At 40.3% G+C, this 21622-nt stretch overlaps 1 protein-coding gene and 1 long non-coding RNA gene across 6 annotated transcripts in view; one reads left to right on the plus strand and one right to left on the minus strand.

Annotated features, from left to right (window-relative positions):
• The window catches only part of LHFPL3 (LHFPL tetraspan subfamily member 3), a 547865-nt gene extending 527211 nt beyond the window's left edge, over window positions 1-20654 (plus strand). For 3 of the 5 annotated variants that reach the window (XM_074340619.2, XM_074340617.2, XM_074340616.2), the window contains one exon: window positions 18317-20654. Coding sequence is in view for 2 of the 5 variants with exons in the window: in XM_074340616.2 (XP_074196717.1) it covers window positions 18317-18345 (29 nt within the window). In the remaining 3 variants the exon portion in view is untranslated. Of the gene's footprint in view, window positions 1-4808; window positions 5113-18316 lie in introns of those variants that run through there. The other 2 variants (XM_088797798.1, XM_074340618.2) reach the window with 2 other exon arrangements.
• Window positions 5299-11701, minus strand: LOC141573190 (uncharacterized). The gene is made up of 3 exons (XR_016021083.1): window positions 11461-11701; window positions 11074-11238; window positions 5299-5473 (listed from the first exon to the last, which is right to left on the minus strand). It is a non-coding gene; the product is annotated as an uncharacterized LOC141573190 (long non-coding RNA).
• Window positions 20655-21622: the final 968 nt, after the last annotated feature.

A 21622-nucleotide genomic window follows, 5' to 3' on the forward strand; every position in this document is an offset into this window, starting at 1 on the left:
CCCTCCAATGACTTTCCATTGCATTCAAAATAAAATCACAATGCCTTACCATGGTTTGAGGGTCCTACAAGACTTGCCCTATCCACATTGTTGACCTATCTCTTACCTCCAGCTTCCCAGGCCTCCCTGCTGTTCCTTCTGTCCTTACCATTGCTGATGCCTCCGCCTGGAAGGTGGAGATCCCCAAGATAGCATGTTCCCTTGCTTAATGCAGAGAAACCTTCTCTTACCACCTGCCCCAAAATAGCAGCTCTCCTCTTACTCTGATTTCTTTTTCTTCATAGAACTTAAAACTGCCTGATATATTACAGTATCTATTTATGTGTTTATTGTCTGTCTCCCCACTTGAATATAAGCTCTCCGAGAGCTGGGACTTACTCTCTTTTGTCCACCACTAGTATCCCTAGTGCCTAGGACAGTGCCTGATACATCATACATGCTCACTTGATACTTGTTGAATGAATGAAGCAAAAGTAATAAGCAAATGTAGGAATGAATGTAAGTAAGGATGGCTACTGACAGGTGGTTTCAAGGTTACATCGAAGGTCTTATTTATTAAGAGAGTTGCAGCAAAACATGGAGTAACTGGTACTTTTTTTTCCCCCTCCCTTGTGTTATTTTATGGTGGCTACTCAAAGATAAAGCACGTCCCTATCTCATTGCCTATTTCAATTCAGTTCATTTCAGGAGTTCTGGACTTCCTCTTTGTACACATAGAAAATCTCTTCTTTATTCCACATTCTGAGCCCTCAAAAATTATATGTATTCACAATTACCAAATCATAAACTCAGCTTTTACCCACTTACTGTACATAAAACAGAGCTAATGAGATTAGGCAATAGAAAGCAAAATTATACTAATGGAATTCTCCCAGGGGCTAAGCTGATTTCTCTCTAAAAGTTAAGTACATTCCAGAAATCACATTAAAACTCTTTCAGACCTCCCTGGGTCTCAGGGGTCAAGAGAAAGGAAACCTGATGTAGCTTCTTCACAAAGCAGCTTACCACTCTCAACATTTAAGTATGCTTTGTGACTTTCTTCCTGCATCTTAAAGAAATCCATAATATTTTCTCTTTGCATGCTAAAGCTTGCTGTGATGACAGCCACTTCCCCATAAATGGTGCCCACAAAGATGGGCATCAACTGCTACTGGCACATCGGCCTCAGCTCCACACACCATAGCACAAAGTAAAATTGATTCCTTTGTAAGAAATAGCTGAAGTGAAAAGAGGTGACTGTCTACCTGATCCTATAAGAATACTGTCTTAATTTGGGGTCCCCCATAGGCAGACCCTGAAACAAGGAATCAAATGTAAGTCATTTGTTTAGCAAGAGATCCCAGGAAACACTGGTAGGGGATGAGCATTGACTTTTCCAAAAAGCATTTCCTAAAAATGGATGTTCTCCTATAAAGTCATCTTCTGTACAAACAAAGCATAACAAGAGAACTCTGGGAAGTTTTCAGTGAGAACTGAAATCTCGGAGAGACGTTTGGAAGCAGGTCACCTGGGTACGGGTTGAGGGCGCTGGGTCTATTAGTGGGGTTTTCTGGGTTGGGTTTGGGTTTTGTTTGTAACAACTCTCGACAGCCTGACAGTCAGAACAAGTTACAAAGAAAAGCCGATCAGGTGGCCCTGACTGGAGAAAGCAGCCCTGCCTTTCATTCTGGAAGCCAGCCCTTCCCCTGGGGTGGCCATCGGAAGGGCAGCCACCCTGCTGTGGTCTGGGCCTCCCTCACAGAGCCACTGTGACCACTGCTTCCAAGACAAAGAACCGCAGATACATGTACACATGCATGCACACTCACTCGGGAGACCATAATATTACAGACACAACATAGACTAACTTTTTTTGTATATTTGGGCATGTTTTAAGACCCTCACCACTTCAAACAGTAAACAGTCTAATTGTATAAAAACATGCAATAGAGAAGTACACACATTCCACAGCAAAGACGTTGAGGGCCCACCATGAGCCGGCATTCTACAGGGTCACAGGGATACAGAAATGAAATGCGTAGTTCTTGTCGTTGGTGCTCACACAATGCCAGTAGGGAAGACACCCTTGGAGACAGATACACGATACTCCAATGTTATCCTTGCTCTGTGTGTGAACAACACATGAGCAGTCATGTGGGGGGGTGTAAAAGGCAGAGGCCTTAAACCAACTGTGATAATGTTTGGAAAGCACTCTCAAAGGGTATTTGGATATTGGGGATGAGTCTGTGTTTTCCAGGAGAAGGAAAAGGGTAGGTTCCTATAAATTGTTTTCATTGAGTAATCTGCTGAAAATCCCCATGTTGACTTTTGAAAAGTCAAGCTCACATCAGAAAGTCAGAGGTGAAAAGGTGGAAGGAAAAAGAACAGACACATGATAGCTTCACCTCAGAGAGAGATGTCTAGAGTCTGGGAACAGAAAGGAAATTGTTCAGATCAGTGGGATCTGAATACTTGCCTGGTGAAAATCTCCATGCCCAGAGCTGAAATAAACCGCTAGCAGAAAGGAAAAGATTTCAGTCCAGAGGCCACAGAAGGAAAAGCAGGGAAGCCCCGCTCTGCCAAAACCACATCATCAGCCAACCAGGCTTAGGTGGACAGTGAAGACGGCCTTTGCACCTCCTTCCTTTGTCTGTTTACCTAAAGTAGAGATCGCATGTGGCTCCCAGAAAGGCCTGTTGGGGTGATGCTGGTGCTTCTGTGCTTCACAGGCCAATGAGAACAGACCAGATGTGGCACCAGGAAGCTCACCAGCAGTGCCCGGTGGCCTCACACCCTGCCTGCCATGGACCGGAGTGGATGATCATTGAATGTTCATTGAATTTTATTTTAATGTCCAATGGTAGATAATTTCTATTTCTATGTGGCTACTGAAGCACCTATTACAGCTGGCAAGACACATCTGTTGAGCCTTCTTGCTGATCTGGGTGCCTTGCCTATTTGTACCCCAACTTTCCTCTAACATCAAATTAAGAGTCTGTTTTGAGTGGTCCCTGAATCACGAATAAAATCATCTAAGCTTGGTTGGAGGTTGGAAAGCCTTTCTTTTTTTGTTTTTGTTCAACTTGTAAATGGTATTTATTATTATTATGCAACCTTAACTAAATTTCTATAACTATTATAATGGATATGGAAAATAAAATGTTTTTCATTTTCTTTTTTTTTTTTAATTAAAGTTTATTGGGGTGACAATTGTTAGTAAAGTTACATAGATTTCAGATGTACAATTCTGTATTACATCATCTATAAATTCCATTGTATGTTCACCACCCAGAGTCAGTTCTCCTTCCATCACCATATATTTGATCCCCTTTACCCTCATCTACCACCCCCGACCCCCTTACCCTCTGGTAAGGAAAGCCTTTCTAAGAACCAGAGATCTGTTCCCTATCTGTAGAAGAAGAATGTCCTATTGCAGTGAACAAGCAATAGACAAAGGAGAAATAGCATATGCTCTGGGGAAGCATCTTCAGCCCTCTTATCTGTGACAGCCACCAAAGGCAACAATGACGAAGAAAAGAGATAGGGTGTAGATAGGCTGATGGGAAATGTCTGTGAGTGCTGGGGGCAGCCGCCATGCTCAGCCTTGATTCTAGGATCTACTGGACACATTGAATCACCTTGAATACAAGTTAGTACTGCTTCCAGGAATCTAAGAAAAAAAATTAGTTATGTTTTTCCATTGTTATGACTTCTTCCAGCCCTTATGAGTGTTCTTCTTTTGCAATACTGTGCACATCAATCTCACTTTTCATTGTTGACTCATGCAACTAGCGTGTAGTGAGAGATATATTGAGGAGCACACTGAGTATATGTGGAGGTGGCAAAAGAGATGCTTAGAAATACCACAGGCCGAAGAGGACATATAGATGGCTGATAGACATATGAAAAAAAATGCTCTCTAATCATCAGAGAAATGCAAATTAAAACCACAATGAGGTATCACCTCATACCTATCAGAATTGCTACCGGTATCAGCAACAAATCAACAAACAACAGTGTTGGTGAGGATGTGGAGAAAAAGAAACCCTCACATACTGATGGTGGGATTGCAAATTGATGCAGCCACTATGGAAAACAGTCTGGAGGTTCCTCAAAAAATTAAAAATAGAACTACTTTATGACCCAGCAATTCCACTTTTGGGTATTTACCTGAAGAAACCTAAAACACTAATTTGAAAAAATATATGCACCCCTATGTTCACTACAGCACTGCTTACAATAGCCAAGATATGGAAACAACCAAAATCCCCATCAGTGAACGATTGGATAAAGAAGAGTTGGTACATATTTGCAATGGACTATTACTGGTCACAAAAAGAAATGAAATCTTACCGTTTGCGACAACATGGATGGACCTAGAGGGTATTATACTAAGCGAAATAAGTGAAACAGAGAAAGACAAATACCATATGATTTCACTTACATGTGGAATCTAAAAAACAAAATAAATGAACAAACAAAACAGAAACAACCTCATAGATATAGAGAAAAAAATTGATGGTTGCCAGATGGGAGGGAGATTGGGGGGCTGTGTGAAAAAGGTACAGGGATTAAGAAGTACAAATTGTCATAGGAATGTAAAGTACAGCATAGGGAATATAGTCAATAACGTTGTAATAACTACATATGGTATCAGGTGGGTACTAGACTTATGAAGAGGGAAATCACTTCATAAGTTATATAAATGCCTAATCACTATGCTGTACACCTGAAACTAATATAATATTGAATGTCAACTGTAATTGAAAAAAATTTTTAATTAGAAAAAAATGTTTAGTCTTCAGACCATCTTCTAATCACCCTTTTAGGGAAACAAACTGAAACACGTGAAGACAATTGTCGTGCGGGAGACCCTGCTCGCTGCGCCATTTGTTGTGCACGGAGGCCTTCTTGCCGCGCCATCTTTCAGGCAGGGCGGCCTGCGGGGTCTCTGCTCCCGCTCCCCACACAAGAACGCAGGATATGGTGAGGCTGAAAAGGAACACCCACGGAGCCATAGGTAGGGGAGTCATACCACCACGGTCTCACTGGAGGCTGGGCCCACCGGACGCCGACCTGCCGTCCGCTTTCCGCCAACCGACCGACCCACGACTCTCCTCCACTCTCTCGACTCTGCTCCTCTCTCTCCGCTCTCCTCTTCCGCTCTCTTCGGCTCTGCTCGGCTCTGCTCGGCTCTGCTTGGCTCTGCTCGGCTCCTCAGCAATCCTTCGTAGCCGCAGCAGTTATACCAGCGGCCAATCGGCTAACCGGCCACAGCCGACGGCCAATCAGCCAAAGCCGTCGGCCATTCACCACCCGAGCCAGCACCCTTCCACGTGAGGCCAAGAGCCTGTAAACTACTTTCTGGGGCTCTGTCCCCACAACAATTGAAGATGGTCAAATGTTTAATTTCCTTTTCTTTACAAGGCATTTAATTTTCAAAATGATAATAGCACATTTTTCCTAACTATTAAAGTAATGCATACTCATTTCTCTGTAAAAAAAAAAAGAAGAAGAAATATCAGACAATACAAAAAGTGACAAACATCCTAAATCTCATTCAGAGCTTAATTAGCATATTATGGGGTAGATCCCCATATATAAACATATGTAAACATTATATATACACATACATACACATATACATATACATATACATATATAAACATTCTCAAAAATGGGATCACCACACTATACATGCTATTTAATAACCTGCTTTTTTCGGTTAATGTCATGGATGTTACTCATCTAATATAGATCTACATTCATTTTAAATGGTTGTATGAATGTACCACAATTTCTGTATTCAATCTCTTATTTGAGACATTAAGTTTGCTTTCAGTTTTTTTCCTATAATAAACAATCTTATGTGTAGAACTTTATTCTCATGTTAGCATAGTATATTCAGAGCATTTTCTTTTACAAACATTCATTAAATGCCATTCATTGGACTTCAAGCTCACAACCTGGTATTAAATGAGACCCCAGTCTCATCTGTGCAGAGCACAGAAAGGAATAGAGTGACAGGCAAGACCATCTCAAGACTCGGACTTGTCTGGGGGAGTAACAGCAAAGTAGAATGCTCAAGAAAACAGCAGAGCAGGATTTTGCTTGTCTTTAGTTTGTTATCCTTACAGATACTACTCAGAATCATAACCATTGAATTTGTGTTCTCATTGGTAAAATGGCATTAATGATATTACTTGCCACTTCGGGGATTTTGTGGGGATTGAACAGTATGATGTATGTACAGCCCTTGGCACAATATCTGGCAGACAGTTGGTGCTCAGAAAAGTAGCTATTATCATCATACAGAAACCTTGAAATCCCGGCCAATACACTTATAAGGAAAAAGGACCATAGCTGATTTTTAAGCTTTTTGGGAAAATGTCCTCCCTGGTGACATGATTTGACTGAGGGTATGACCACATCCGTAAAACATCAAACAATCCTCCCCTGGGGTTAAGTTTGTTGGCACCTTCCCTCCTCCTTCCAGCCAAAGGCATTCCCTGAATGGGGTTGTATTTCCAGCACTTGGATGTCAATCTTGTTGCCTATAAAACCCTCACGAGTTATTTTTAAATGCTTAATTCCAAATACACAATAAGAAATTATATAGATTTCTTCTTTTATTTGTCAAACTAGGGAAAACGTCACAGGGAGATCTCAGAAACTATTTTTCTCAATTCCACCCTATTTCATCTGCTCTGTGCTTCTCCCCATGGGAGACAAGTATTAAATGCTGACCTTGATTCCTCAAATAATCCTGTAAAATAGGTGTTATGTCTATTTTACAGGTGAGAAAGCCAAGGCTATGGCCAGTAAAATGAATTGGTCATAGTATCTAGGGAGTGGCCAACCCAGGATTCAAATTTTCCTCTGATTCCAAATCCCAGGTGTTAACAATCTTAAACTTGAATGCAAAGGAGAATCACCTGGGGGTCTTGATACTGATTCACTAAATCCAGCTGGGCTCGTGGAATCTACATATTCACAAATACCCAGGTGACTAAGATCCAAGAACATCGGAGTCACAGTTGGAGAAGCACTGTCCTTTCCTGTACAACATTTATAAAGCCAAGCTTGGGGGGCAGCGTTCTCCAAGGCCATAGGATTTTCTTCTCCAGGTCATCACCAAAATAGCTTTACTGAAACTTCAGTACACCTTGGAATGGAGCTATGTATATGTTTTGGACATTTGCTGACTTACAAAATGGGTCCCAGACCAGGATTGGACACACTGGTTTCTGGATGATTCTCTTTATCTGCTGAAATTTTCTTTAGCATCTCCCCAGAAGAGAGTCAGATCATTGCAATGACCTTTCCTTCTCTAAAATCCTAATCATGTATCTTCCAATCCATCTTATCTTATCCTCTACTGACCCAGTTGGCTTTCTTTCTTCACAGGTTTCTAATGCTTTAGTCAGTGTGAGAGAACGTGAAAATTGGGAAGATTTGTGATATTGTATGGAGAAGGCCACATTGGGTACAGCAGTAGTTTCCAAACTAGGTTCCAAGAATGCTTGGAGAGCTGCAAAGGTACAATATAGAGGAGGAGCTAGAGAAAGAGAAGAAAGCCAGAGCAGGGTGGGATTCTGCACTCAATTCTGTTTCATGTGTAGAACTGGAATTCCTAAAAGATTCACTCGAAAAAATTATTTCACTGGAAAATAAGACTGAAAAACTAATGGAGATACTGGTGTAGGTTTAAAGAATTCTATCCAAGTCTCCAGCTAACTAGCGGAATGATATGGGGGAGGAAAAAAGATTGGCTTTGTTGATGCCTGTCTTAGACTACTAGGGCCGCTATAACAAAATACCACAGACTGGGTGGCTTAAACAAGAGAAATATATTTTCTCACAGTTATGGAGGCTGGAAGTCCAAGATCAAGATGTGGGCAGGTTTGATTTCTCCTGAAGCCTTTTTCCTTGGCTTGCAGAAGGCCGTCTTCTTGCTGCGTCTTCACATGGCCTTTTTCTATGCATGCATGCCCCTGGTGTCACTTTCTCTTCTTATAAGGACACTAGTCCTATTGGATTAGGAACCCCCCCCTTATGACACCTTTTAACTCTAGTTACCTCCTTAAAGGCCCTACCTCCAAATACAGTCACATTTGGAGGTTAAGGCTTCAATCTATGAATGGTGGGGGGGACACAATTCACTCCATAACAATGCCTCAGTCTCCTTTCAGGAAACACCAGAGGTTTGTTAAGCAACCTGCTGTGTGCTGGGCCCTGCTCTGTGTGCTTGGGACAGAGGCTCCCTAGAAGGGGCCTTGGCACTCGAGGAGTTCACTATCTAGAAGAACTAGGTAGGTGCTGATAAGGGATGACTAGGGCAAATGGGGACTCAAAAGAGAGAAGGGAGCGTTCAGGAAATGCCTCCCAGGGAAGTGCGTTGAGATGAAATATGAAACATACAGTTAGAAAACTGGAGGAAGGGCATTTCCTGCAGACGGGCGCAGGCCTGGAGGATTCGTTCCGAGACCCACGGGTTACATCAGGAGGAGAAAGCACAGTCCGAAGTGGGGAAGCAGTGAAGAGAGGCTGGAGCAGTGAGGCAAGGAGGCCATGAAGCGGTGCTGAGCAACTGACTTACTCAATAGCAGAGTCACCTCGAAAACGTTTTCAGCTGGAGAACACTTCTGCCTAGTAGAAAGCCCTAAAATTCTGCAATGCAGCTGGTCTCTGGCTCTCCCTTACCACCATGTCATTTGTGGCTAACTGATGTCAGCCAGTCAGTGATGGATTACACATGTACTAACTGCATTAACTCTTGGTTACATCTCTAACGGGAGCTGGGGAGTGTGTGTGTGTGTGTGTGTGTGTGTGTGTGTGTGTGTGTGTGTGTGTGTGTGTGTTGATTAGGTCTTGGTTATAAATTACCCTCTGGACTGTGTGGTCTACATTCCTGTGGTCTACAGAGGAAGCATACATCATACTTAAATGTCTTATTTCATAACAACAAACACCCATATGGATAATTAGGACCAGGACTATTAAATTTGTCATAATAAAAGCATGTAAAACCTCACAATCCTGAACTCCCTGCCTACTAAAGGCTCATTCAAGACCATAGGTTCACATCCTGAGAAACAAAGCCTCACTGCTTCCTGGAGGAGGGAATGAGTACATGCTTTTAAAGAGCTGTGCCTTTCCATAATTTCCCAGAAGCTTGTAGTGTAGTCACAAAGAAGAAAGGGGCGCATCAATTGGGTTTTAATAGATAATTATTTGTCAATTACATTTTAATAACACTGATTTCAGTGCTCTCTGAGAAACGTTCAAAAGATTATCCCTTTCCTATTATAAATTCTGGGCTAAAAGAGGACAGGCATTGAATAAGCAATTAGGTGCATAAATACATATATATCAATATACATTGTACGGGTAACTTAATTAAAAACAAAGTTTTCCCCCAACTCAGGAAATCTCTCCATAAAGGTAGTAGAAAAAGAAAAGAGTTTTATTATTCAATAAGCGTTAAACCAAAATATGATGTGTGTCACAATCTGCTAAAAGATTGCAAAGACAACATGGAATTTTACCTTTTTACATAGCCAAGCAGATACAACCCATCCCATACATGTTTTCAGGATAAACAACAACTAGTCTTCAAGAGGACCTGACAGTATCACTTAGCATAAACAATTCACCCTAAATTTACTGGGTTAGTTGAGAGTGACCATTTGTGTTACAAAGGAAAAATACACTTCTGTTATCTTTATGACAAAGGTAGTTTTGCAACTTGGAGCAAGGCACCCTGAAATTAGGCTCCTGCCCTCCCGCAGAAATTGGGAGATGGGCAGCTATTGCCCTTAATGTTTCCATTTCAAAGAGATGGCTCCCAGGACCTTCAGGAAGACATTCTTGGGTCATAAAGCTGTCAAGAGCCTTATTTTGTTTCTAAAAAGATTTACACAGATTTCTAAGAAACAGAGAAAATTTATAATTACAAGATTTCTAAATGCCCTAAGGAAAGGAAGGGCGGGGAAAAAGTCTCTTCCCTTATTTTCAACGGGGAGAAGTAAGCCTCGTATTTATAATTTTCATTTGTCCTTACACCATCAAGGCAAAAATCCACTTCCCAACAATAATAATCATACTGACAACAGGAATAGTTAACAGAACTTACTCTGTGTGCCTTTATTTAGCGCTCACAACTGCTCTATGAGCAGCACTAGTCTATCCCCATTTGCACACGAGGAAAGTAGGCCAGGTACCCCGTCAAGGCCACAGAGCTATTAAGTGGCAAAGCTGGAGTTCACACGCACACAACCTTGTCTCCAGGAACCCCAGTTTGAACCATTGGGCAGTCCTGTCTCAGGGAAAAATAAACGCTTACATGATTTATTGCTGGTTAGTGTATGTATGTGGTATTTCTAGAATGAAATAGTGCTACTTACACCATTCTGCATTTAAGAAAGAAAACCTGCCAACATTTATTGATCTCTTCCTTTTGCCAAATGTGCCCATTGAATCATAAACATATTATAAGCATCATCTCAATCAGGACAACTGAGGCAGGGGTTACCCGCATCTTCCAAATAAAGCAGAGATGTTAAGGAACTTCTCTAGAGTTACCCAGCCAGTAAGTGGTGGAATTAGGATTCAAAGACAGAGGAAATAGCTTCAGAACATATACATTTAACCAATAAACTATATGCCTCCAAGAAAATCAGGAAACCTATATTATCAAGGAAGGCCACTTGACCTTCAAGATAATGTTCCGAGAAGAAGAGAAAGCCTGTGAAGTCGACCTTGTTGCCAGAGAGAAAGTGAGAGCACCTCTAGCAAAAGAAGTATGGACAGAAGCAAGGAACAGGGAAACCATACAAATTATCGCTGATAGTCTTTCCCGTACAGGAAGGAAAGATTAGAAGCAGATATGTGAGGCTGAGTATTCAATGTCAACAGACAGAGATGAATTTACTGAGGAGCCAATACATCGTTGGGCTCCATGATTTGCAATTTCATGTGTGGTAATACTCAAATTGTTTTTGCTTTTATTTATGTTTTTAAAGGATTATCAGGATCACATAGTGAAGTGTTACTCATGAGCTAGTTCATGAAATGAAAAGGCAAAACACTTACGAAGAATTTCAGAAGAATGCATAGAAGTCACCAAAGTGGGGATGGCACATTAAGATCTTCACCAAATTTTTTCGTTCTTGTGAAATGCATTAAGAATTGAGGTTGCTACACTCTCATTCTGCCATGGATCTGTTTTGGGGGCTTCATTAATAAAAGCCTTTCAACCTGTATAAAATATGGAATGGCTTCATGTTAAAACTGAACAATGAATATTGAGATTAATAAATCAGCACCAACATTCTATTGTCAACACACCTAGGTAAGGCCTACCAAGTAATTGTGCCTGTTTTATTGCTTTTCATAGATTCCACAGCATCCTTAATGAGGACGAGAGAAGGAAGATGTCCATAAATTAACAATCAAAATTCCTTCTCATGAGTTACTTACTTTCTAGAAAAGATCACGTGAGAAAATGTTGTGCCTGATGTCAAAGTCTAATTGTCCATTGCATACAGGAATAGCACACAATTATCAGGGCCTCATTCTTAGGCTATTTTCTCCCCTTTCTTAGCCAAGAAGATCTACAAAAGTGACCAGAAGAACAGTTTTAGCAATTATCCTCCAACTCTCCTGTGTTAAAATCAGTATGTCAAAAAAGAGGTAGGAGGAGACAGAGACAGATGTCGGGGTAGGGGCGGGGGGTGAAGGGGGTAAGGGTGGGAAAGAGAGAGAGAATAAGAAAGGCAGAGAATATAAAGGATTAAAAAAAAAAAAAAGAACCTAGGGGAAGAAAGGAGGAAAGAAAACACACTAGTACTATCTCAGGTTGTACATTTTTCATTTCTCAGATACCTCTCTGCATATTTATAATTTAAAAAATTAAATGATTGTTACAACCAAGTGGTAAAATTATCCATGGGCTCAAGATGAGGGAGGCCCTCCCTGCCCCTGATTCCTCTGCCCAGCTCCTTAATGGAGGTGGAAGGAATTGAAAGCCCCCAAAAGTCCACACTGAGGTTGCAAGTCACTGAGTATCTCCACCAAACTCAAGACTTGCTTTGCCAGGTTTTTCACAGATTCCTGTGCTTGGTTTGGTTTCATTCATTCATTCAACAAACAACTTTTGAGCACCTGTTATATACCAAGCACCTCATTAAGCAGGTGATACAAAGATGAAGAGAACACAGTCTCCACCTCAGGGAGCGCAGTCCAGTGCTTTGCTTCTCCAAGTGTGGTACCAGCAGCAGCATCACCTGGGACATTATTAGAAATGCAAATTCTCAGGTTGCTCCCCAGACTTACTGAATCAAAATTTGCATTTTTTTTATTAAAGTTTATTGGGGTAACAATTGTTAGTAAAGTTACATAGATTTCAGGTGTACAATTCTGTATTACATCATCTATAAATCACATTGTGTGTTCACCACCCAGAGTCAGTTCTCCTTCCATCACCATATATTTGATCCCCTTTACCCTCATCTACTATCCCCCTGCCCCCTTACCCTCTGTCTGTGTCTATGAGTTTTTGTTTCTCATTTGTTTGTCTTGTTTTTTTGTTGTTTTTGGTTCATATACCCCATATCAGTGAAATCATACGGTTCTCTGCTTTTTCTGTCTGACTTATTTTGCTTAGCATTATAATCTCAAGATCCACCCATGTTGTCACAAATGTTCCGATATCATCTTTTCTTACCGCCGAATAGTATTCCATTGTGTATATATACCACAACTTCTTTATCCATTCATCTATCTAAGGACATTTTGGTTGTTTCCATGTCTTGGCCACCATAAATAAAGCTGATAATTTACATTTTTAACAAGATCCCCAGGTAAGTCTTAAAATTTAAGAAGCACTGACCTAGTGACTGATGAGTGGGGATGATGGCATGCAAGTAAAGATGAGCAATGGGAATATACCCCAGTTTTCATCAACCCTCACAACAAACAACTACAATCAATTCAGACCCTCTAATCCCCTAAAGCTCATGTTAATCAATCTGCAACGAAAATCAGTGTTAGACTCTAACTGAGCCCAAAAGTATAAGCAAGCATTTATTTTCAGCACAGATCCAAACCCCCTGCAGTCAGACCACACAAGGGACAAACCAAAGAGAGAATATGGATAGATCAGTAAGTGGAGGTTGGTGGTTCAGGTATTGCTCCTGTAAAAATTGGGTTAAGAAGGAAAACACAAGTCAAAGATGGCAGCACACTGTCTGACCTGTGAGCATTGTGCCAACTGTCCAGCTGCACGTCACTGCAGTATACTTAATACAGCAAATCTAAACCACAGTAGGAGAAAGGGCATCTGTCCTCTGTTCCAGTTAGCTACGTATTGCTGCATAACAAATTATCCCAAAATTTAGTGACTTATAACTTTGTCAAAGTTTTGTTTAAAAATCTCATACCCATTAGGATGAGTACTATCAAGAAAAATCCAAAAAACAAACAAACAAAAAAATAGCAAGTGGTAGAAAGATGTAAAGAAATTGAAGCCCTTGTGCACTGTTGATGGGATTATTAAAATGGTGCAATAAAAAACATTATGGGGATGGCGGGATGGCTCAGTTGGTTAGAGTGCAAGCTCTTAACAACAAGGCTGCCAGTTCAATTCCCCTCGGGATGGTGGGCTGCGCCCCCTACAACTAAAGATTGAAAACAGCAGCTGAACTGCATCCTCCACAACTGGATTGAAGGACAACAACTTGGAGCTGATGGGCCCTGGAGAAACACACTGTTCCCCAGTATTCCCCAATAAAATAAAAATGAAAAACATTATGGAGCTTCCTCAAAAATATTAGAAATAAAAATACCATATAATCCAGCAATCTTACTTCTGGGTATATAGCCAAAAGAATTGAAAGCAGGGTCTTGAAATGATATTTGTACGCCCATGTTCATAGCAGCATTATGCAAAGTAGCCAAGAGGTGGAAGCAGCCCACGTGTCCATTGATGGATAAATTGATAAATAAAATGTGTTCTATTCATACAATAGGATATTATTCAGCCTTAAAAGGCAAGGAATAAAAAAAAATGTTTAAAAAAAGGCAAGGAAATTTTATTACATGCTACAGCATGAATGAACTTTGAGGATGTTATGCTAAGTGAAATATGTCAGTCACAAAAAGACAAATACTGTATGATTCCACTTATAGCAGCTATCTAAAGTCATCAACTTCATAGAAACAGAAAGCCAAATGGGAGTTATTAAGGGATGGGGGAGGGAGGAAAATGAAATGTGTTTAGTGGCTATAGAGTTTCATACTCCCAAGATAAAAAAGTTATAGAGATCTGTTTCACAACAATGTAAACATACTTAACACTACTGAACTATACACTTTAAAACGGTTAAGATGGTAAATCTTATTTTATGGGTTGTTGTTTTTTATCACAATAAAAAATAAGCTTCTTATACTCTTAAAACCCAGATTCAAGGAAAGGGGAACGTATACTCCCCTTCTCAACAAGAGAAATGGCAAAGAATCTACAACCATCATTAACGTGCCACACCCACTGTGGGACACAACATGTCTAGAGCACCTGAGGACACAGATAGTGGGGTATTATTTTCAGGGCATTTATTTAATTTCCCAGAGATAAAGAGTGTCCGAAGGCTCTGTTAGAGGTGGGTGCCATTAAAACAATAGAACAGGAGGAAATGATTAAGCCTATATAGCCAAGGAGAGAATATAGCCGGACTTCCTCTTTTACCTCATTTTCACAACAAAGATTCAGCAAGCCATTCTGCTAAAAGTCTGACACTCCCACCAAATATTCTTTTTCACTCAGACAGTGCCTGCCCCCAGCCATCCTGACACTGGGACTCCAGGCCCTAATTGAATAGGTCAGATAGAAACAATCAGCAGAAACGACCACAGGAGACTTTTCAAAGTCCACAAACACATAGAAAATTCAAGAACACAGCATTTAGGTAGTCCAGACAAGTGGCCATTATAAATGCTGCTCTTGTGAGCAGTGATTCAAATGACAGCTTCAAAAAGGACTTGCAAAAGCCCTGTGGAAATGAAACATGGGCAACTCAGAGCACATGACATGTTACAAGGACAAACCTGACTGAACAAAGATCCAAAGCTTCATTTAACGACTTATTTACTCAGCCCTGTTCTGTACAAACCTGGGAGAATATGACATCTTTTAAATTGCCTCCCCTGAGCTATGCAGCATCCATGGTGCATGGGAAAATTTTGAAAAACGCAGAATGTTTTACAAAGTGAAGATCACAGTGTAACCACACTAATGCTTCCACCAAATTCTCCAAACTGCCTTGGTGTCTCACCGTCATTAGAGTAAAGAAATGATGGCAACATCTGCAGAGCAAAACCCTGCCTTTTATCCTCTTCCGCCTACTGGCTTCACAAATGTGCTCCAAGGGCTAGCCCTCTCCAGGCCCTCAGGTGGACAATTCTTCATTGTGCATACCATTGAAGTAATCATAGTAACATTCTAATTTCACTCCCCACGGCAAAGTGTTTTCCTGATACTGTGTGGAGAGTGTTGGTGTTCTGATCATCCCTGGAACAAATATGCTGGTTATTTTTAGCCCAGCATAATCTGCAGAAGTCTCACACACCCTGGGGTTCTGGTTGCATGGTGGTGCGAGCGCTAGGAAGAAACAATACACAGTGGTCGCAGTGTCTGAGTAATTCAAACTCAAGGCAACATTCCCAGGCGGCCTGGTGATAACCAGCCTGTTCTCACCAGCAGGACAAGACCAGGATCACGCCTAGTGTGCAGAATGTAATGAGACACCCACCTGCATTTGCACAAGCCAGAGAGCGAGTGCACCTCCTTAAACGCTGTACCCTGGGAGCCTCAGGCCTCACCCCAGTCCAGACATGGTTCACTGGCTTCACTCTCATTTTTCCATTCACTTCCCAGCTCCCTGCCCAACATCGATACCATGTGTGGGCAGTGTAGTCCCAGGGTTGACAACAGAACAAAGAGTAGAGCTTTAAAAAGGAAGGGTTGAGTCATCAATGAGGGATCCAGTAAGGGCTTTGGCCACGTGGAGGGTACAGGTGACGCAAGTCCAGAGCAAATCCAAGTAGGGTTGGTGATGAATGACTTGTCCTGGTCAGCCCCTGGACTGCGGGCCCAATGATGGGGTGTAAACAGAAACCCTTGTGAGATTGGCAACAGATGTTCCCTTCCTGCAAGAGGGCTCAGATCTTCCCAGGGAGCTGCCTACCCTGCAGGAAGTTCCCGTCTCTTTTCCAGGCTTGAGTGTCAGTGCTCTGGGGGCTGATCTAAAGCCCTTCCACCCCCATTTGCTCTCTTCCCAGCTCACTGGGATGTCATCTGTCTTAGAGCCGGGGAAAGAGAAAGTGGGAGTCTCTGGTTCCTGGACGCCCACAAATGGTTTACACCAAAGCCGACTTTTCTGTCATAAAATCGGGTATATTTATTTGTGAACCTCAAGAAAATAGGGACTACGCTCTTGCCTCCCTCTTCTCATGCACCGTACACATATAACCCTGGGCAGTCCCATGGGCATGAGGTTGGTGCAAAAGTCATTGCGGTTAAAATAGTTAAAAACAATTGCAAAAACCGCAATTACTTTTGCACCAACTAATACCTTCTCTTCCACGTGCATAGCCATTTTTCAACACACATTTCCCTATTCTGTTTCATATGATTACACCTCCCACCCACTCCTCCCTCCACCCCAGCTAGCACCTTTCACAGATCTTACTGGAAAACCCAGACTTTCAACATTGTGAATTTTAAATAGAAAAATAACCAGAGTGAAGAATGCTAGAGTAGTGGAATCCTGGACCCACAACGTTGATTCCATCTAGCGAGAGCACCTCCACAGCACCAGAGCAGAGACCGCTCAAGGTTCAGAAGTGCCTGTAGTGCTGGATAAAATTCCCCGATTGCTTATGTTGCTTTTAATAATATCTGAAGAAAGCATTCCCTTCCGTAGGGCTTCTGCCAGCATGATTCAATTTCAGAGAATCATTACAGACTAATCACCATTATGACATGATCATATTTCAATTATCCCCTGTGAAGGCTGGGTACATTAATGTAACTGAGTTCTCTCACTGAGAGAAAGAAGTTCATTAAAATCATAATGTGCATAAGATTTTTTAAAGTGTGTTGGAAAACAAGGGCACAAAGACTGGAAACAACAACAGAATCTCTTAGATCTTTCTCTAGCACTCATTCGAACACCATAATCTTATCTCGTGATGTGGATCAAGGACTATAACTGAATAATGGGCCAATTGTTTTTTTATCATTTGTGTCTAAGTGCTTTGTGATGCAAAACCCAATAGGCTGTCTGCTTTCAGCCCACATCTGGCCAGCTAGATGCATTGACCCATCTTCACGGTAGGTAAGGGTACATTTAAGCCCTAGTTAACAGTGCCAAAGTCTGAAAATTATCTAAAGAATGAAGCTGATCACACTATTTGTGGTCTAGTTATATCAATACAGGCACAGTCCCTAATGTGAAGAAAAGGGAAAGCAGCCAGCCCTTGAGAATTTGTCCCAAAGAAAGGAATTTAAAAGAACAAATAGAGCTTTATATGCAAAGGTATTCATTATTGATAACAACAAAAACAGAAACTTAACTACACTCTGACAATGGTGAAATAGTGCTGAGTAGACTACTGGGCATGGAATGGAAAGGAATGAGGGTGGAATGGAATACTATGCAGCCATTAGAAATTGATGCTAATGATGCAGAGAATGGAACTATATAGAAAACTGTTTTCCACGTAATGTTAAAACCGTCCTCTGTACTGTGATTCCAACTACATAAAATCAGTGCATATGTAGGTAAGAAACGGGAGGAAAACAATGGGTGTCTCAAGGTGATGGGATTGTGGATGATTCAGCTCTATAATCATTTCTTTCCTGGCTGGAATAATGTTGGTTATATAATAAATCAATAAAACATAGAGGAAAAAGGAAAACACTCATGTGAGGCATTTTCTATGTCAGGCAAAAAAAAAAAGTTGGTGATACTTGAGGTCGTTTCGCATTCTTCCTTGCTCCCGCGAAGCAGCTGGTCATCTTTACCCAGATGGAGGAAATACACACATCTCAGTTGTAGGAGGGATCCTTTGCCAGAAGAATGTGATGTTTGTTTAATGGGGGGAAAAAACCTCAAACTTTTCAATCTTCTTTGATAACAAGAGCATTTGAACCATTTGTTGGTGTGGTTTTTCTGTGACAACTATGCACAAAAATCTTGCTTGCTGGCATAAAATGATGCATTTTTTCTTTCTTTCCTCTTTCTTGTCCCCACCTCTCCCCTGTTCCTTTCTGCAGTTCTGCTAAGCCAATATTCTCTAGAATGAGCACAAGCTAAACAAATCGAATAACAGCTTTTGTACATCACCATCAAGAAGGAAGATGCTTGGGAGAGATCAGAGTACAGAAATGGACATGAACAACAGTGAAACATCCAGTTGTCAAAAACCCTTCTAAATCTAGATCAGCAGATATGGGAGTGATTTTCTTGAAGGAGATGTGATTATGGATTAAACACCAGCTCACTGGAAACTATCATTGAATAAGATCAGATAACATTCATGAGAAATTACATTCATGAGAAATCACATTCAGGAAATAGTTCAAGGAAGAGAAACATAAATGTGCTAGAATTAACATGTAAAAAATATATATATATATATGTACTGAGGTTTGTAAGCTGTCCTTTTTTAATCAAACTGAAAACAAAAAGCTTTAACCTTTAAACATTATTTTAAAAAAGGCAGTCAATCCTAAATCATTCCTATGTCAGTAGCCAAGTGGCTGAGCAAGCATCATTTATTGAGGAAGCATCTTAGAAAATGCCTCTGAATATCTTCTTAGGAGCCATGACCTAGGTTCCCCCATCTCTGCTGTTCATTTATTTCACTGTGTAATTAGTTACAAGCACTCAGTTAAGAGATGTAACACTTCACACTTTTTACCGAATCTGTGTTCCGTTTAATGTCTGTACAAGTTATTACTGAGAAAGTGTTTCTGACATAAACTCTCACTCCATCAAGCTGTATATTACAGGAAGTACATCTTTACATCATAGGTTCCCAAGCAACATAAATTTCCCTGTCTTTCAGGAGATAGCATCAAGGAACTCTGAAAAACATAGAAAGCTCATTTTCACTTTCGATGCTCACATGTAATATATAGGCTGCTATCAAATAAATACTTTTTCTAATTCTCCCTAGTATATGCATAGGAATTTAATACGCTTTATAAATAAGCATTTAAAATCGCTCCTGTTTTTGTTTCTATTTCTTTGCCCAACATGTCATCAGAAATCCACGTATATTCTTTCTTTACCTTACTGACAGGCACTCATTTTGTTAAAAATAAAAATCATCCCATTAAACCTATTTCTAAATGATAGTAAGTGGTACTAACTAAATAAACAATAATTTAATAGCCTTAGAAATAAGTGAATATATACTTATACAGGTCAAATAAACTTGGTAGGAGTAAGTCGCCTTTCTGTTTACTAACGTTGGTTTCAAAATACACAAATTTTTTTTATTTGGTTGGCATTTGAAAGTAGTTACAACTGATCAGTTGTTTTCAACAATCTTTAGCTTCCAGGCTCCCCTCACCCACCTCACCACATATCCTGCCAATGCAACAACAGGAAAAATTTAATATTGAAGTAGCCAATTGCTTGAGAATGAACACAAGCTAAACTGTACATGCAGGGGTAATCAGCGTAAGCCACACCATGTTCTATACTTGACCAGAAACTATACCTTCATTTTTAGACTAAAAATTAAGATTAAATTAGCATATATCACTGGAGCACCAATGGAGTATAATATAAGAAATGATATAGACCGGGGTTGATTTCTCTTACCCTCTGTCTATTAGGACCGCACTTCTATTTTTGCCAAATGTTTTGTTACTAGCCATCTTTTCACCATAAATGTGATTATGTTTCAAATGGCTAAAAGTATATTACAGGTATGCTCAAATGAGTAAAATCCAATTCACAAAGATAAGGATTTTCTAAAGAGCCAAATTAAGGGAATATTTATTATCTCTAAAATATTAGCCCCTCTCGGAGTTATTTCTTGCTTTAAATATTAGCTCTTCCACTGCATTCAAAACACCCTACTTACCAAATTTAATTATACACAACTTTTCAAGAATTCATCTTTTATTTAAAGGGAGGTACCTCTCTACTTTATCTGCAATAAAAGTAGAAGGTATTGGCTTTCTCTTATCCATGTAAATTACAGATTCCATTGGGAGTTTTACATCACAAATAGTGGTGTTTACAAAAATGAAAAAGTGTTTCCTATCCACATGCAAATGTTTTTAAACAGTTTTTTCCATAAAACCTAAGTGTAATTTAATTTAGCACACCACAGTGGTCTGAAGATGGGTCATTGATGATGTACCATCTGTACATAGCTAATACACATGTATATCACTAAATGTTAACTAACTATAAGAAGTATGTTTTTATCTTTTTTTAAAAAATAAAGTGACTCCCTTTCTCATTCTGTTCTGTTGTATTGTGTCTAAAAGTTGTGTGTAATTTTTTTAAGGTCCAGGAAATGTAAAGAAATTTGTTGGAATATCTGAATTTCTGTAAAAAATAAAAATAAAAATAAGATTTTCTTATTTTAAAGATTGCTTGGTTGGTCGCGTGGCACACATTTGGTGCATCAGTGTCTGTATTTGTCCAGTGATCGGAGACAGGTAATGATTTGACTGAAATAACTATCTTCAGAAAAATCTCCTTGCTGTCAGATTCCGTAACATGTGCCACCAGCAGACAGTATTAGACATTCAGGACCCTCGTGCAGAATGAATGATTAACATTTCCAGAGCCTCTTCTCGCCAAATATGGACATCCCTCAAGCTAAATCTTCACATACTCCGTTGAATGAAATTGATAAGTAACAGGCCAAACTCTTCAAGTAAAATGACCTGAAATATTGAATTAATTGCTCAATCTTTACTTTGCAAATTGAAAACAGCCACCTACCTGTTCATCAGACATGAGCAACCCTTTTGCAATAGTTCATATTGAGTATGTGTTGTCGAGGTGAGTTCCAATGCTAGGTCCTTTAGTTACTATATGACTCTGAACAACTCTACACGTCGGTGTTCTCATCTATAAAATGAACATAAATAATAATAATACCTGGCCCCATAGTGGTGCTGTGATGATATAAATTACAGTGGCATTGTGCTTGACAGGTAGGAGATATTCAATGAATGTTAATTCCTTCCCCTCCCACTTACATGCAAGATATTGAAGGAAAAAAAGAAACATGAAACACAGCCTCTGCTCTCAAAATGCTAAAGATAATTAGGGTAACATTTATGATCAAGGATTAAAAATTAAAATGCCTACAAGGGCCAGGTAGATAAGTGGATTAGCAGAGCAAAGCAAGCTGTGTTGGGAGATAATAGGAAACAGTGGGCACTGTGGAGCACTGGAGAGCCTAGGCCTGGTCTAAAGAGAATAAGTAGCCAACATTCAGTTTTAGTCACTCAACAAATAAGTGTTGAGTCTCTACTGTGTGCCAGGTACTATTCTAAACTCTGAGAAGATAGTGGTAAGCCGGACAAGCAAGGTCCCTGCTCTTA

The sequence above is a fragment of the Rhinolophus sinicus genome, chromosome 4 (assembly GCF_057876585.1).
Source record: "Rhinolophus sinicus isolate RSI-liver-muscle chromosome 4, RSI-T2T, whole genome shotgun sequence".
NCBI classification, from domain to species: Eukaryota; Metazoa; Chordata; class Mammalia; order Chiroptera; family Rhinolophidae; genus Rhinolophus; species Rhinolophus sinicus.